Genomic DNA, 14,939 nt, shown 5'->3' on the forward strand with positions numbered 1-14,939 from the left:
TTCAAGAACTCAACTTCCCAGCTCTTTACTTCACCCCTCCCCGCCTCCCAGTTTCACCTATCACCTTGTGGTTCTTCCTCCCCTCCCTTCTAACTCTGACCCCTCATCTTTTTCTCTCCAGTCCTGCTGAAGGGTCTTGGCCCGAAACGTCAACAGTCTGTACTCTTTTCCATGGATGCTGCCTGACCTGCTGAGTTCCTCCAGCATTTTGTGTGTGTTGCTTGGATTTCCAGCATTTTCAGATTTTCTCTTGTTTGGGATTGAGTTATCAGTGGCTGAGATGGCAGAAACTGCACATACAAGAACTGTTGCCCGGGTGCTTCACCAGTTACAGCTTTATGGGAGAGTAGCAAAGAGAAAGCCACTGTTGAAAAAAGCTCACATGAGATCCTGGCTAGAGTTTGCCAAAAGGCCTGTGAGAGACTCTGAGGTCAGCTGGAAGAAGGTTCTATGGTCTGATGAAACAAAAATTGAGCTTTTTGGCCATCAGACTAAACACAGCACATCATCAAAAACACACCATCCCTACCGTGAAGCATGGTGGTGGCTGCATCATGCTGTGGGGATGCTTCACTGCAACAGGCCCTGGAAGGCTTGTGAAGGTAGAGGGTAAACTGAATACAGCAAAATACAGAGAAATCCTGGAGGAAAACCTGAAGCAATCTGCAAGAGAACCGCGACTAGGAAGAGGTTTTGTTTTCCAGCAAGACAATGACCTCAAGTACAGACATCCCACCTCTCCCGGAAGTTCCAGGAGTCTCCCGCATATTGAATGCAGCTCCCTGACACCCGCAAATTATACACAATATCCCGGAAATTGATTTTTTTTGAGAGGGAGAGGGAGGGCGAGAGCTAGCATCCTGATTGGTCTCTCTTCGTGCTAAGTAGACTTATCAGTTTTCTCTGTGGGCGGGCTTTACAGTCGACCTCAAAAATAATGACAGTGTTGCTCGCTGCACTGTTTGCAACAGTGACTTTTCTATTGCCCATGGTGGGTTAAAATGTAAAAGACATGTTGAGGTGAGTTTAACAGGTGTCATTCGTTCATTAGCATAGCTAACATTATTTAAACTAGCTGGCTAGCTGCTAAGGGGCTACTCTATTGATGTCCTACGTGATGAGGCCAAACTCCCTGTAGAATTGCTTAAAGGTGTAATAGAATAAACATGATAATATAATATAAGTACATATTTTAATGTCACATTTTCTGCATATACCCAACTTGGTTTACAGATTAGACAAAATCACTAAACTAAGTATTACATACACCCTTGGAGGTCGACCAGGGGTAGGGCGGGTGGAATATGGGGTTGCAGGGGGTGGGGTCAGGGGTCGGGGGTGCTACCTCCCTGAAATGGTGGTACTACCTCCCTGAAATGAGATTTTGCAGAGTGGGATGTCTGCAATCTGACAGAGCTTGTGCAGTTTTGAAAACAAGAATAGGGAAAAATTTTCAGTGTCCAGATGTGCAAAGCTGAGCGAGACCTATCCACACAGACTCAAGGCTGTAACTGCTGCCAAAGGTGCATCTGTTAAATACTGACTTGAAGGCGGCGAATACTTCTGCAATCAATTATTTTGTGTTTTATGTTTGCAATTAGCTTGGCTCACTTTGTCGAGATCTGTTTTCACTTTGACATGAACGTGCCTTTCTGTTGATCAGTGTCAAAAAAAGCCAAATTAAATCTCCTTTGATTCAATGTTGTAAAATAATAAAACATAAAAACTGCCAAGGGTGGTGAATTCTTTATATAGGCACTGTAAGTTACAATAAGAGTATATAAAAATGTAAGTAACCAGTCCCAAAAAAGAGAAAAATAGTACAGTAGTGTTCATGACTTCATGGCTGTTCCGAAATCTGAACTTGCAAGATGAAATTTGTAATTAACCCCCTGCTCTCTCAGTCTTCAATTACTACTTCCTTCATGTCACTACCCATAAACCATTGGTCTGATTTTATTCCTTCTTGGTACTCTACCCGAAGATACACCTGTAGTCAGCGCAGTGTTGGCACGTGGCCAAGTGGTTAAGGCGTCGGTCTAGTGATCTTAAGGTTGCTAGTTTGAGCCTCAGCTGAGGCAGCATGTTGTGTCCTTGAGCAAGGCACTTAACCACACATTGCTCTGCGACGACACCGGTGCCAAGCTGCATGGGTCCAAATGCCCTTCCCTTGGACAACATCGGTGGCATGGAGAGGGGAGACTTGCAGCATGGGCAGCTGCTGGTCTTCCATACAACCTTGCCCAGGCCTGCGCCCTGGAAACCTTCCAAGGGGCAAATCCATGGTCTCACGAGACTAATGGATGCCTGTAAAAAGTCAGCTCAGAGGCCCAGGCAGGGCCCAATTTTCTGGACAGTGATCCATTCCCTGTGGTTATACAAACTCTGGCCCAGTTCGTTACGGGGTAGGGCTCACATGTTGTACAGCTTCCTGTGTGGGGGTAGAGCACACAGCACTGACATTCCCGTATCGGCCTTACCTGTGGTTGCTGTGGTGATCACGGCCTCACTCTTCATCTTCCCCTGCTCACCCACCAGCGAGATGGTGTACTTGGTGCCCTTCTCCAACCCTTTTAGTGTGGCTGTGCGATCCTGGCTAGACACCGTCAGCTCCCCGCCTCGGCTGCTCCGGGTGGTATAGCTGATGCGATAGAGATCGACCTGGGCTACGGACCTCTCCCACTGCAGGCTGATGGTGGAGTCGGTCACGGCGACTATCTGCAGGTCCCTGGGGCTGTCGATCACTGCCAGAGGCGAGGAGAGAAACATTGTCAAGGAAAAAGTTTTAAAATCTGAGGTGCAAATGGACTTGGGAGTCCTCGCACAGGATACATTAAAGGTTAACTTGCAGGTTGGTGAGGAAAGCAAATGCAATGTTTCGAAAGGACTAGAATATAAAAGCAAGGATGTAACGCTGAGGCTCTATAAGGCACTGGTCAGACTGCACTTGGGAGTGTTGTGAGCAGTTTTGGGCCTCTTATCTAAGAAGAGATTTGCTGGCATTGGAGAGGGTCCAGAGGTTCACGAGAATGATCCTGGGAATGAAAGGGTTAATGTACAAGGATCAGTTGATGACTCTGGGCCTGAACTCATTGGAGTTTAGAAGAATGAGGGGGAGAATCTCATTGAAAGCTATCAAATATTGAAAGGCCTCGACAGAGTGGACATGGAGAGGATATTTCCAATAGTGAGGGAGTCTCGGACCAGAGGGCACAGCCTCAGAATGGAAGGACATTCCTTTCATCCACGAGACTAATGAACCTACTCACCCGTGTGTCCACTGAATATGTGAGGGAACTGGAGCACCCGAAGGAAACCATGTGGTCACGTGATGGGATCTGTTTGTATCCATTACAGCACATTTGCAGTGTGTCTGGGTGGGTGGGTGTGTCTGTGTATGTGCATATCTTTCTGTGTGTGTGTCTGTGTGTGTGTGTGTGTGTGTGTGTGTGTGTGTGTGTGTGTGTGTGTGTGTATGTTGTCACAACCACAGATTCCGCAGCGCAGTAGATATGGCAATTGCGCTCGTGAATGTGCACGTGTCAGTTAATTATTATTTCATTGTGTTAGTATTTAATTCTATTCATTCCATCGTAGTATTTGTCGAGACTTGCACACAGCAACTCTTCGCTGCCTGCTTGCTTTCTGCCTTGCCTGAAAAATTGGACTGTTGAGTTAACTGACTCTGAAGACGAGTGGTATTCCTTTTCTTCTTAGTTCTTTTCAGCCGCAGTGTAGGCTGTTTTCTACTTGAGTTTAAGTTAATGGCCCTGCTTGGCCTAGCATTTATTGTTTACTTTTCCCTTTAACACCATTCACATTAAAGTCTGTGAACTATCAACCCGCGTCCGTGTCTCACTCCGCACTTGGGCCATATCTGAACCTGGTGACAGTTGTGTGTAGATGTGTGTACATACACCCATCTGTGCTCACAGAACCTTGTAATGTTCGGACGCAAGAATGTGTGTAGATGTGTACGTATGGGTGAGGTGGTGGAGTTAGGATCAGAATCAGGTTTATTATTGCTGATATATAGATAGATAGATATACTTTATTGATCCCGAGGGAAATTGGGTTTCGTTACAGCTGCACCAACCAAGAATAGAGCATAAATATAGCAATACAAAAACCACAAACAATCAAACAACTAAATGCAAACTATGCCAGATGGAAATAAGTTCAGGACCAGCCTATTGGCTCAGGGTGTCTGACCCTCCACAGGAGGAGCTGCAAAGTTCGATGGCCACAGGCAGGAACGACCTCCCGTGACGCCCAGTGTTGTATCTCGATGGAATATGGCTGGAGTCCAACAGCAAAAAGTTCAATATCTTGTCTACAATCACGTTCCTCAATCATAATATGACCAGGATTGCACCATCCGTTGTTAACCAGAACAGCAAGCCCCCAACTCCTTTACGCTTATCGCTCTGAATGCACTTCCAGTCAGCCCGAATGGTCTGGAAGCCCTCTATGGAAAGGTTTTGATCGGGTATGTCCTTGTGCAGCGCCGTTTCAGTAAAACACATAACACTGCACTCCCGAAATGTTCTCTGACTCCTGGCCAGCGCCGTCAACTCGACCATTTTATTACCCACCGAACTCCTCCTCTCCATAAGTCTCTGTTGTCTTGACCCGGTCCTCTTTCCTCTACTTTGTGATCCCCCTCTGCATCCTCTGTGTGTTTTCCTCCAGATTTCAGCAGGGGTGTCTGCTGCTCTGCTCGCTAAACCGGCCGGCATAAGCGCAAGCAGCTGGTCCCTGGAATAAACAATGCGATCATACTGCTGCCCCGCTAATGAGGTGTCGGAATGTAACTATTTTCAGCGCTAAAAACCCAAATAAAACTCTCTCCACCTGCATGTTAGAGAGGGTGCAGCTTCAACGTGTTACCTTGAGAGAAAAAAATACCACAAATAATGTAAGTTAAAAAAGTAAGAAAACTAATCGGAATGGCTGTAACAGGCTGCATGCACGACCGGCGCATACGCACTGAAAGAATGTTTCAACAAATTATATGTTGTAAAATCTGCTTTGCAGCACCAACACAGTGCAATACATAAACTATATTACAGAGGAACACACACAAAATGCTGGAGGAACTCAGCGGGTCAGGCAGCATCTACGGAGAGGGATGTACAGTCGATATTTCGGGCCGTTATACACTCAGCATGACCATTTATTCCTCTCCGTAGACGCTGCCTGACCTGCTGAGTTCCTCCAGCATTTTATGTGTGTTGCTTTGAATTTCCAGCATCTGCAGAATCTCTTGTGCTTAAAAACATTACTCTAAGTTACAATTAGAGATAATTTTTAAATAGATACGTTGTGCAAAAACAGAACAAAGAAGTGAGGTGGCGATCATGTGTTCACTGATCTGATGGTGGCGCGGCAGGAGCTGAAACGGTAGGGTAGCAGCGTGCAGAGTACCCACCCGGGCCGTCCGGGCCGCACAGTCAGACACACCACATTCCTTGCTGACTGGAGTGCTTTTTGACAGGCCTGGACTTCAGCTCAGCCTTGTTCCCAGGCAAATATTTAACAACATGGTGAGTGCAAGTCAGAGGTTTAGTCCAGCTCACCAGACATAGAATGGTGGCATCTGTGGTCAGATGTACTGACACCCCCCCCCCCGCCCCCCGGCACCTCCCTGTGAACAACGTTCCAGTCGCAGTCTGTGCTCTGCTCTACATTGTCACCCCAGCTCTAGCAGACCAGACTCCACGACACCTCCTCCCGGCTCTGCTTTCACCGCCTTACCGAATTGAATCCACATTACTTTACAAAAAAGAAGAAAAGTCAGCAATGAGACCTTCTTTAGGAGGTGGAGGAGCCTTGGTATCTCATCAAAGGCTAACAAGTTTCTGCAGATGTACCGTGGAGGGCCTTCTAACTGGCTTCACTGCCTCTGGTGTGGGGCAGAGTTGGGGGCACTGCACAGCATTGTAAAAAGCTGCAGAAAGTTGTAAACTCAGCCAGTCCCAACATGGGCCAAGCCTCCAGAATATCTACAAGAGGCAATGCCTCAGGAAGGTCACATCTATCATGAAAGGTCCTCATAACTCCAGACATGCCCTCGTCCCATTTCTACCTACATGGAGGAGCTACAGAAGCCTGAAGACACACACTCAGTTTTTGAGGGACAGCTTCTCCCCTTCACCATCAGATTTGATTGCGGCTGATTTATCTTCCCTCTCAACCTGATTATCCTGCCTTCTCCCCATGACTTCAGATTCCCAGACTAATCAAGAATCTGTCAACCTCCGCTTTAAATATACTCAATTACTTGGCCTGCACAACCATCTGTGGCAATGAATTCGCAGCTTCATCACCCTCTGGCTAAAGAAATTCCTCCTTATCTCTGTTCTAAAATGATGTCCCTCTATCCTGAGGCTGTGCCCTCTAGTCCTAGACTCCCCCACTATGGGAAACATCCTCCCCACATCCACTCTATCTGTGTCCTCTGGTCCTAGACACCCTCACTATAGGAAACATCCTCTCCACATCCACTCTATCTGTGCCCTCTGGTCCCAGACTCCCCCACTACAGGAAACATCCTCTCCACATCCACTCTATCTGTGTCCTCCGGTCCTGGACTCCCCCACTGTAGGAAACATCCTCTCCACATCCACTCTATCTGTGCCCTCTGGTCCTAGACTCCCCCACTATAGGAAACATCCTCTCCACATCCACTCTATCGAGGTCTTTCAATGTTCAATAGGTTTCAGTGAGATCGCCTCTCATTCTCTCATTCTTCAAAACTCCAGGGAGTACAGGCCCAGAGATATTAACCACTCCTCACGTGTTAATCCTTTCATTCCTGGAATCATTCTCGTATCGCTCCTCTAGACACTCTTTTCTTAGGCAAGGATCCAGAACTACTCACAATATCTAAGTGTGGTCTGACCAATTCCCCATAAAGCCTCAGCATCACATGCTTGCTTTTATATTCCAGTCCTCTAACATTGCATTTGCCTTCCTTACCACCGACTCAACCGGCACGTTACGACTGAGATTGTCTTATGGTCTTTTGGAGAGGATATTCTGGCAGGATCGTAAATAAAGCCACGTGGTTAAACTTGAGATCCAAGAAGAGGCTGGTCACTTATAAAACAGCCAAAACCACCAAGATTCATGCCTCATTCTTGGCATCCAAAGCAGCTCAGGATCACAATACACAGAACCCACAGTAAGAAAGGTGACAGAATAATCGCCAGTAACCTCACGAAGGATCCCACCCACCCTGCTCATGAGCTGTTTGTCCCACTCCCATCAATGAGGAAGCTACGTAGCATCTACACCAGCACCACCAAACTTTATTCCCCATTCCCGTTTCCCTCTCTCAGCTTTTCTCCTTACCTGCCTATCACCTCCCTCTGGTGCTCCTCCTCGCTTCCCTTCCTTCCATGGCCTTCTGTCCTCTCCAAACAGATTCTCCCTTCTCCAGCCCTGTATCTCTTTCACCAACCAACTTCCCAGCTCTTTACTTCGCCCATACCCCCTCCCAGTTTCACCTATCACCTGCTACCTTGTACTTCTCCCTGTCCAACCCCCACCTTCTGAATCTGACTTCTCATCTTTTTCCTCCAGTCCTGACGAAGGGGCTCAGCCTGAAACATCAACCATGTACTCTCTTCCATAGATGCTGCCTGGCCTGCTGAGTTCCTCCAGCAATTTGTGCGTATTACTTTGATTTCCGTCATCTGCAGACCTTCTCGTTTCTGACACATAATCAGTTACTCTCCCCAAGCAGCAAGGCCGATCAACACCCCCACCCACTAACCCACCCCACCACCACGACTTTATCATTTCCTGCCAGCCACCTTATGTACAGACATTCCTGTGCCTAGCGTCACTTTATGGCCACACATTCAATCTGTGTACACCAGCCATTTAATGGTGTTTATATTTATTGTGTTTTTATCATTACTGTGTTCTTTATCTTACTGTGCATTTTGTGCTGTATTGGAGTTGGAGCAACAATTATTTAACTTGTGTACTGGGAATGACACTAAACAATCTTGAATCTTGAACATCTTACAGTCTTAATAAAAAGGCCATAGCCACCAAGTTTAAATTCCCGACCATGACTTCCAAAGAAATTCAGCATCGAGCACACCTACACAAAATGATGTCGCAGGGAAGCAGCATCCATCGTCAGGGAATCCCGCCACCCAGGTTACGCTCTCTTCTGGCTGCTGTCATTAGCAAGGAGGTACAGGAGCCTCAGGACTCACTCCACCAGGTTCAGGAACAGTTATTACCCCTCGACCCTCAGGCTGTTCAACCAGAGGGCAGAACTTCACTCAGCTATACTTACTGTTCCCATGACCTTCTGACTCACTTTCAAGGAATCTTAAGCTCATGTTCTTGATATTTATCGCTTATTTATTGACCATTATTTCTTTTTCTTTCTTTTAGTATTTGCACAGTTTGTTGCCTTTTGCACATTTTTTTTTAGTCCATCCTGTTGAATACGGTTGTTCATTGATTCTATAGGAAGAGGTACAGTCGATGTTTCGGGCCGGGACACTTCGTTAGTCCTGACGAAGGGTCTCGGCCCGAAACTTCGACTGTACCTCTTCCTAGAGATGCTGCCTGGCCTGCTACGTTCACCAGCATTTTTTGTGTGTGTTGCTTGAATTTCCAGCATCTGCAGTTTTCCTCATGTCTGTGTTCATTGATTCTATTGTGCTTCTTTGTAATTACTGTGAATGCTTGTAAAAAATGAATCTCAGGGTTGTATATTGCGACATACATGTACTTTGAACTGTGAACTTTGAACTTAATAAAATGGCCATAACCACCATGTTTTATGCCTCAGCCTTGACCTCAGGACACAACATCACCAGCTCGGACGGTGGGGAACTCACCTGTAGTGCCTCTGGTTGCTGCTGCCTTACTCCGGTGGGGGCCCCGCTCGCCCACCAGCGAGATGGTGTGCTCCACCCCAACCTCCAGTCCGGTCAGCACCGTCTGGCTGTTTCCAGCGGGCACCACTACTTGGCTGCGACGGCCTGTTGCCGAGGAGTAGTTGAGCCGGTAGCGGTCGATGGCAGCCAGCGGCCTCTTCCAGCCCAGCTCGAGGGTCGTGTTGGTAGCCGAGACCACTCGCAGGTTCTGGGGGCTGTCGATCACTGCGGGCAAGATCGAGTCCTCAGGCAATTGGTCAACAAGCATCGGGAAAGATGCAGCCGCCTGTGAGCGGCCAAGTCAAAATAAATGAGCCACAAACACAAATCGCTGGAGAGACTCAGCAGGTCAGGCAGCATCCAGGGAGGGAAATAAACAGCGGACTTTTCAGGCTGAGACCCTTCATCAGGACTGGAAAGGAATGGAGTAGAAGCCAGAATAAGGTGGTCAGGGACAGGGGGAGGAGGACAAGTTGGCAGGTGATAGGTCGGACCAGGAGAGGGGGAAGTGGGTGGGTGGGGAAGGGGAGATGAAGTGAGAAGCTGGGAGGTCAGAGGTAGAAGAGGTAAACAATCTGATAGGAGAGGAGAGTGGACCGTGGAAGAAAGGAAAGGAGAAGAGGTTCCTCCTCTTTACTCCTATCAGATTCCTCCTCCTTCCCTTTCACAGCCCGAGATATCAACTCTTTATTCACCTTCATAAACACTGCCTGACCTGCTGATTTCCACCAGCGTTTGTGTTTGTGCGTTTTTCTGGATTTCCAGCATCTGCAGAATTTTTTGTGTTTAAAATAAATGTCTCCTTTACAGCAGGATGCCGTTTTGCTGGCGGGAGGGGAGGATGGATATCATACACTGGTATCATATCATGCATCACTGCCAGGTATGGGAACTGTACCTCCCTCAATCGCAGGACTCTGCGGAGAGTAGAGCTGACAGCCCGGCGCATCTGTAGTTGTGAACTTCCCATGATTCAGGACGTTTACAAAGACAGGTGTGTAAAAAAGGCCCGAAGGATCATTGGGGACCTGGGTCATATCAACCACAAACTGTTCCAGCTGCTACCATCCAGGAAATGGTACCACAGCATTAAAGCCAGGACCTACAGGCTCCGGGACAGCTTCTTCCACCAGGCCATCAGACTGATTAATTCATACTGATAAAATCGTAGTTCTATGTTATATTGAATGTCCTGTTGTACATACTATTTATTACAAATTACTACAAGTTGCACATTGCACATTTAGACAGAGACGTAACATAAAGATTTTTACTCCTCATGTATGTGAAGGATGAATGTAATAAAGTCTATTCACAAGATCACAAAACAAAGGAGCCGAAGTAGGCCATTCGGCCCATCGAGTCTGCTCCGCAGCTCCCCCATGAGCTAAACTATTCACCCATCTAGTTCCAATTTCCGGCTTTTCCCCCATATCCCTTGATACCCTGACTAATTAGATACCTGTCAATCTCCTCCTTAAACACTCTCAGTGATCGGGCCTCCACAGCTGTATGTGGCAACGAATTCCACAAATCCACGACCCTCTGGCTAAAAAAATTTCTCCTCATCTCTGTTTTAACTGGGTACCCTCTAATTCTAAGACTATGGCCCCTTGTCCTGGACTCACCCACCAAGGGAAACAACCTTTCCACATCTACTCTGTCCAACCCTTTCAACATTCGAAATGTTTCTATGAGATCCCCTCTCATTCTTCTATACTCTAATGAATACAATCCAAGAGCCGACAGACGCTCCTCATATGTTAGCCCCTGCATTCCGGGAATCATCCTCATAAATCTTCTCTGAACTCTCTCCAACATCAGTATATCCTTTCTAAGATAGGGAGCCCAAAACTGCACACAGTATTCCAAATGAGGTCTCACTAATGCCCCATAGAGCCTCATCAACACCTCCTTACTCTTATACACTATTCCTCTGGAAATGAATGCCAACATAGCATTCGCTTTCCTTACCGCCAATCCAACTTGGTGGTTAACCTTTAGGGTATCCTGCACGAGGACCCCCAAGTCCCTTTGCACTTCCGATTTTTGAATTTTCTCCCCATCTAAATAATAATCTGCTCCATTATTTCTTCTCCCGAAATGTACAACCATACATTTGTCAATGTTGTATCTCATCTGCCATTTCTTTGCCCACTCTCCTAAACTGACTAAGTCTCTCTGCAACCTTTCCGTTTCTTCAACATTTCCTGCTCCTCCACCTATCTTGGTGTCATCTGCAGTTCATTTTACTACACAAGGCACACTGTGTTAATTGCTGCAGTGTTAATTGAAGGCTATGCAGGGCCTTGGTATGGAATTGGGATTGGTTTATTGGTGTTAATTTTTATTGTCACTTATACCAAGATACAGTGAAAGGCTTGTTTTGCCAACTGTTCACACACATCAGATCATTACACAGTGCACTGGACTGCGTTGGTCATGGTCAACCATAGATATTGCGGCCTATTGATACACAAGACAGGGCAGAAACTGATACAGCAGCATCACAGGGGTTGCCCGTCAGTGTGGGACAGCCTTAGGGACTCCTAAGACTTTTCCTGGGTTTTACTGCCGAAGCCTTCCCCATGAGTGGGTATCGTTGCAAGGCAGCGGAGGTCTGAGATCAGAGTTTTCCTCCTCCTAGATGAGCTGCCAACCCCGGCTGATGAGCCCCATCTTCCGAAGTGACCAGTTATGGGGAGAAGGCAGGAGATTGGGGTTGAGGGGTAAAATAAATCAGCCATGTTGGGAACGGTGGCGCAGACTCGATGGGCCAAATGGCCTAATTCTGCTCCTCTGTCTCGTGGGGTTATGGACTTTACTCTAGCATGGTGCCCACTTGCATCGCAGTGGAGATAAGTTCACCCGGGAACTCTAGAGAGCACTTACTGGTGGTGAAGGTCCGCGTGATGGCCGCTCCGAGCTGTTTGTCTTTCTGGGCCTGCAGAGTCACTTCATACTCCTGACCTGATGCCAGCCCTGTCTGCTCGAAGGAGGTCTTGGAGCCCCCCAGTTTGTTGATCAGTCTGCCATCCTCTTCCTTCTGTTGAGGGTGATCAAAAGATCCCAATGGTTAGGTGGAGTCAGGGTCCTTGGACGCCTCTGTAGGTGGACTTAATGAATCCATGTAGGTCAGTAGCTACAGAGGTCACGGAGAAGGGCTAACATCCCTCAGCTGACTGGTTGCATCACCGTCTGGTAGGGGATTGTAATCTCACCCATCTCCATCGTAGGCATTAGCCTCACACCACCAAGGACGTCTTCAAAAGGTGATGCCTCAGAAAGGCAGCAGCCATCACTAAGGACATGTCCCCCTCTCATTGCTACCATCAGAGCAGAGGTATAGAGGCCTGAAGACTCACACTCAACATTTCAGGAACAGCTTTGTCTCCTCCAATGTCAGATTTCTGAATGGTCTAAGAACACGACCTCACTAATTGCTCTCAAGGAATTCATTGTGGACTTCAGGAAGGGGAAGATGAGGGAACACACACCAGTCCTCATCGAGGAGTCAAAAGTTGGAAAGGCTGAACAGTTTCGAGTTCCCGGGTGTCAATGTCTCCGGGTCCAATGTGTTGATGCAATTACAAAGAAGGTACACCAGCGTTCGGAGTCTGCAGAGACTCCAGCAGATTTCTACAGAGGTACTGTAGACTGGTTCCATCACCATCTGGTTTGGAGAGGCCATTGCACAAGACTGTAAAAAACTGCGGAGGGTTGTAAACGCAGCCAGCTCCATTGTGGGCCCCAGCTTTCCCACCATTGAGGGCATCCTCAAAAGGCAGGGTCTCAGGAAGGTGGTGTCAACATTCAGGACCACCATCAAGGCGCAGCTCTCCAGTGAAAAATGATATCGTATCTGTTAAATAGGGCCCGTGGACAATTCTGATTTGATGGAGAATGGACATGAAAGCACAGAGGAACATCTGGAGAAATTTCTGAAACGCCCATTCGCTGCTGTCGTTACTGTGTGGTCGGGAATCTTTCGGAGGGTAGGCCTCAAAATCCCCGGCCTTGCCTGCTTTTGGGGACCGAGAAGGAGGTCGAATCGTTAGGACAGAGATGGTGCTCAGTACTCTGTGTCGGAGAGCTGATCAGAGCTCGAAGTTTTCGGATGACTCAGAGTTGGATTGTGGTCGGCATGGCAGGGAGAGTTTTTCTTCCTTCTCCCGTCTGCGTGAGATGTGGGACATTTGAGAGACTTTGAACTTTACTGTGCTCATGGACTTCTTCATCAAGTTATGGTATTGTTAAAGTGTTTGTAACTGTATGTTATAATTATGTGGTTTTGTTAGTTTTTTTCAGTCTTGGTCGGTCCTGTGTTTTGTGATATCACACCGGAGGAAATAATGTATCATTTCTTAATGCATGCATTACTAAATGACAATAAAAGAGGACTGTGTGTCTTCATAATCATCATCATCACCTACTGCATGCCCTGTTCTCATTGCTACCATCCAGGAGGAGGTACAGGAGCCTGACGACACACACCCATACTTCAGAAACAGCTTCTTCCCCTCCACCATCAGATTTCTGAATGGACTATGAACATTACCTCACTATCTTGTCCCTCTCTTTTTGCACTACATTTAAATTTTATTTGTAATATATAGTTTTTTATTATTTCTCTATTTTGCTCACTTTTCACGCTATTTCTTTCTTGCTTATATTTCTTGCTATAATTGATAGTGATTTTTACAAATTGCACTGTACTGCTACTGCGAAACAACAAATTTCTTGACCTATGTCAGATAATAAAGGTTGTTCTGATTCTGATAACAGACACGAGTGCTGGTTTCTTCGTAATCTTTGCTCAAGGTCTGCAGCGACAGTCCGGACGCAGGTTCCAAACCCCTAATCCTAGGGTCGCGGCGGTGTGCTTCCGTCCTTCCAAAGGCAATACAGGTGATCTTCAGCCCCACAGCTGTGGAGGCCACGACACCAGGAATATTTAAAGAATTACTGAGGGACAGTGTGAAATTTGTTGTTTTGCGGCAGTAGTACAGAGCAATACATAAACATTTACTGTAAGTTACAGTAAGAAATATTTTTTAAAGACAAGTAGTGCTAAATGAAAGCAATGTGTTTTCAATCAGAAATCTGATGTTGGAGGGGAAGAAAGTGTTCTGGAAATGTTGAGTATGGCCTGCCTGTACCTCCACCCTGGTGGCAGTAATGAGAAAAGGGCATGTACTGGGTGCGAGGGGTCCTTTTCGAAGAATCGCCTTTTGAAGATGATGGGGAAGCTCGTGCCCGTGATGGAACTGCTGAGTCTCTCCAGCTTTTCCTGATGCTGTGCAACTGAGGCTCCATACCAGACAGAGATGCAGCCAGTCAGAACGCTCTCCACCTGCAGAAATGTGCTTGCATCCTGGGTGACATCTCTTTAAACTTCTGATGAAACATAGCTACTGGTTTGCCTTCTTTGTAATTGCATCAATACGCTGGGCCCAGGTCAGATCTCGAGAGTTTGAAGGTTCTTGATTAGTTCCTGAAAGTTTACGGGGAAGGGGGAAGGGGGAAGGGAGGAGAATTGGACTGAGAGGGAAAATAAATCAGCAATGATTGAATGGCAGAGCAGACTCCATGGGTTAGTTATGCCCCTATGTCTTCTAACCCCCTTGACCTGCCCTCCCCCCACTCCTCACCAAGGGTCGGAAGGTGATCACCCAGGCATCCACGTTATCCTTAGGCAGGTCCCACTCCACTGTAGCTTTGGTTTCCAGAATCTTCTTCATTCGGAGGCGGAGGGCCACGGGGATCTCTGCAGACAAACAGGGGACAAACGCAGTCAGTGCTGCAGCCGGCCGAGAGAGTGACAAGTTCAAGTTTTGTCATCTGAGAGTACAAATATACAAACAAACAAAACAACTTTCCTCTGGGCCTCGGTGCTCACACACAGCACATAAAACAAAATATTACCACAAGTAAGTTAATAAAATATCATTCAAAATGCAGCACAGGCAAATGGTAAACAGCTCCCCGTCCTAGTGATGAGACCTCGGTGGTGGTAGGATAATCATCAGC

General features: G+C 47.0%; 1 protein-coding gene across 4 annotated transcripts in view; it reads right to left on the minus strand.

The window, feature by feature from the left end:
• Positions 1–14,939, minus strand: part of LOC134346519 (tenascin-X-like) — a 240,216-nt gene that overhangs the window by 146,328 nt on the left and 78,949 nt on the right. For all 4 annotated transcript variants that reach the window (XM_063047926.1, XM_063047923.1, XM_063047925.1 and 1 more), the window contains 4 exons: positions 14,561–14,676; positions 11,802–11,955; positions 8,871–9,134; positions 2,481–2,744 (listed from right to left, as the gene is read on the minus strand). In XM_063047926.1, the coding sequence (XP_062903996.1) occupies positions 2,481–2,744; positions 8,871–9,134; positions 11,802–11,955; positions 14,561–14,676 (798 nt within the window). The remainder of the gene's footprint in view (positions 1–2,480; positions 2,745–8,870; positions 9,135–11,801; positions 11,956–14,560; positions 14,677–14,939) is intronic.

The sequence above is a fragment of the Mobula hypostoma genome, chromosome 5 (assembly GCF_963921235.1).
Source record: "Mobula hypostoma chromosome 5, sMobHyp1.1, whole genome shotgun sequence".
Classification (NCBI taxonomy): Eukaryota; Metazoa; Chordata; class Chondrichthyes; order Myliobatiformes; family Myliobatidae; genus Mobula; species Mobula hypostoma.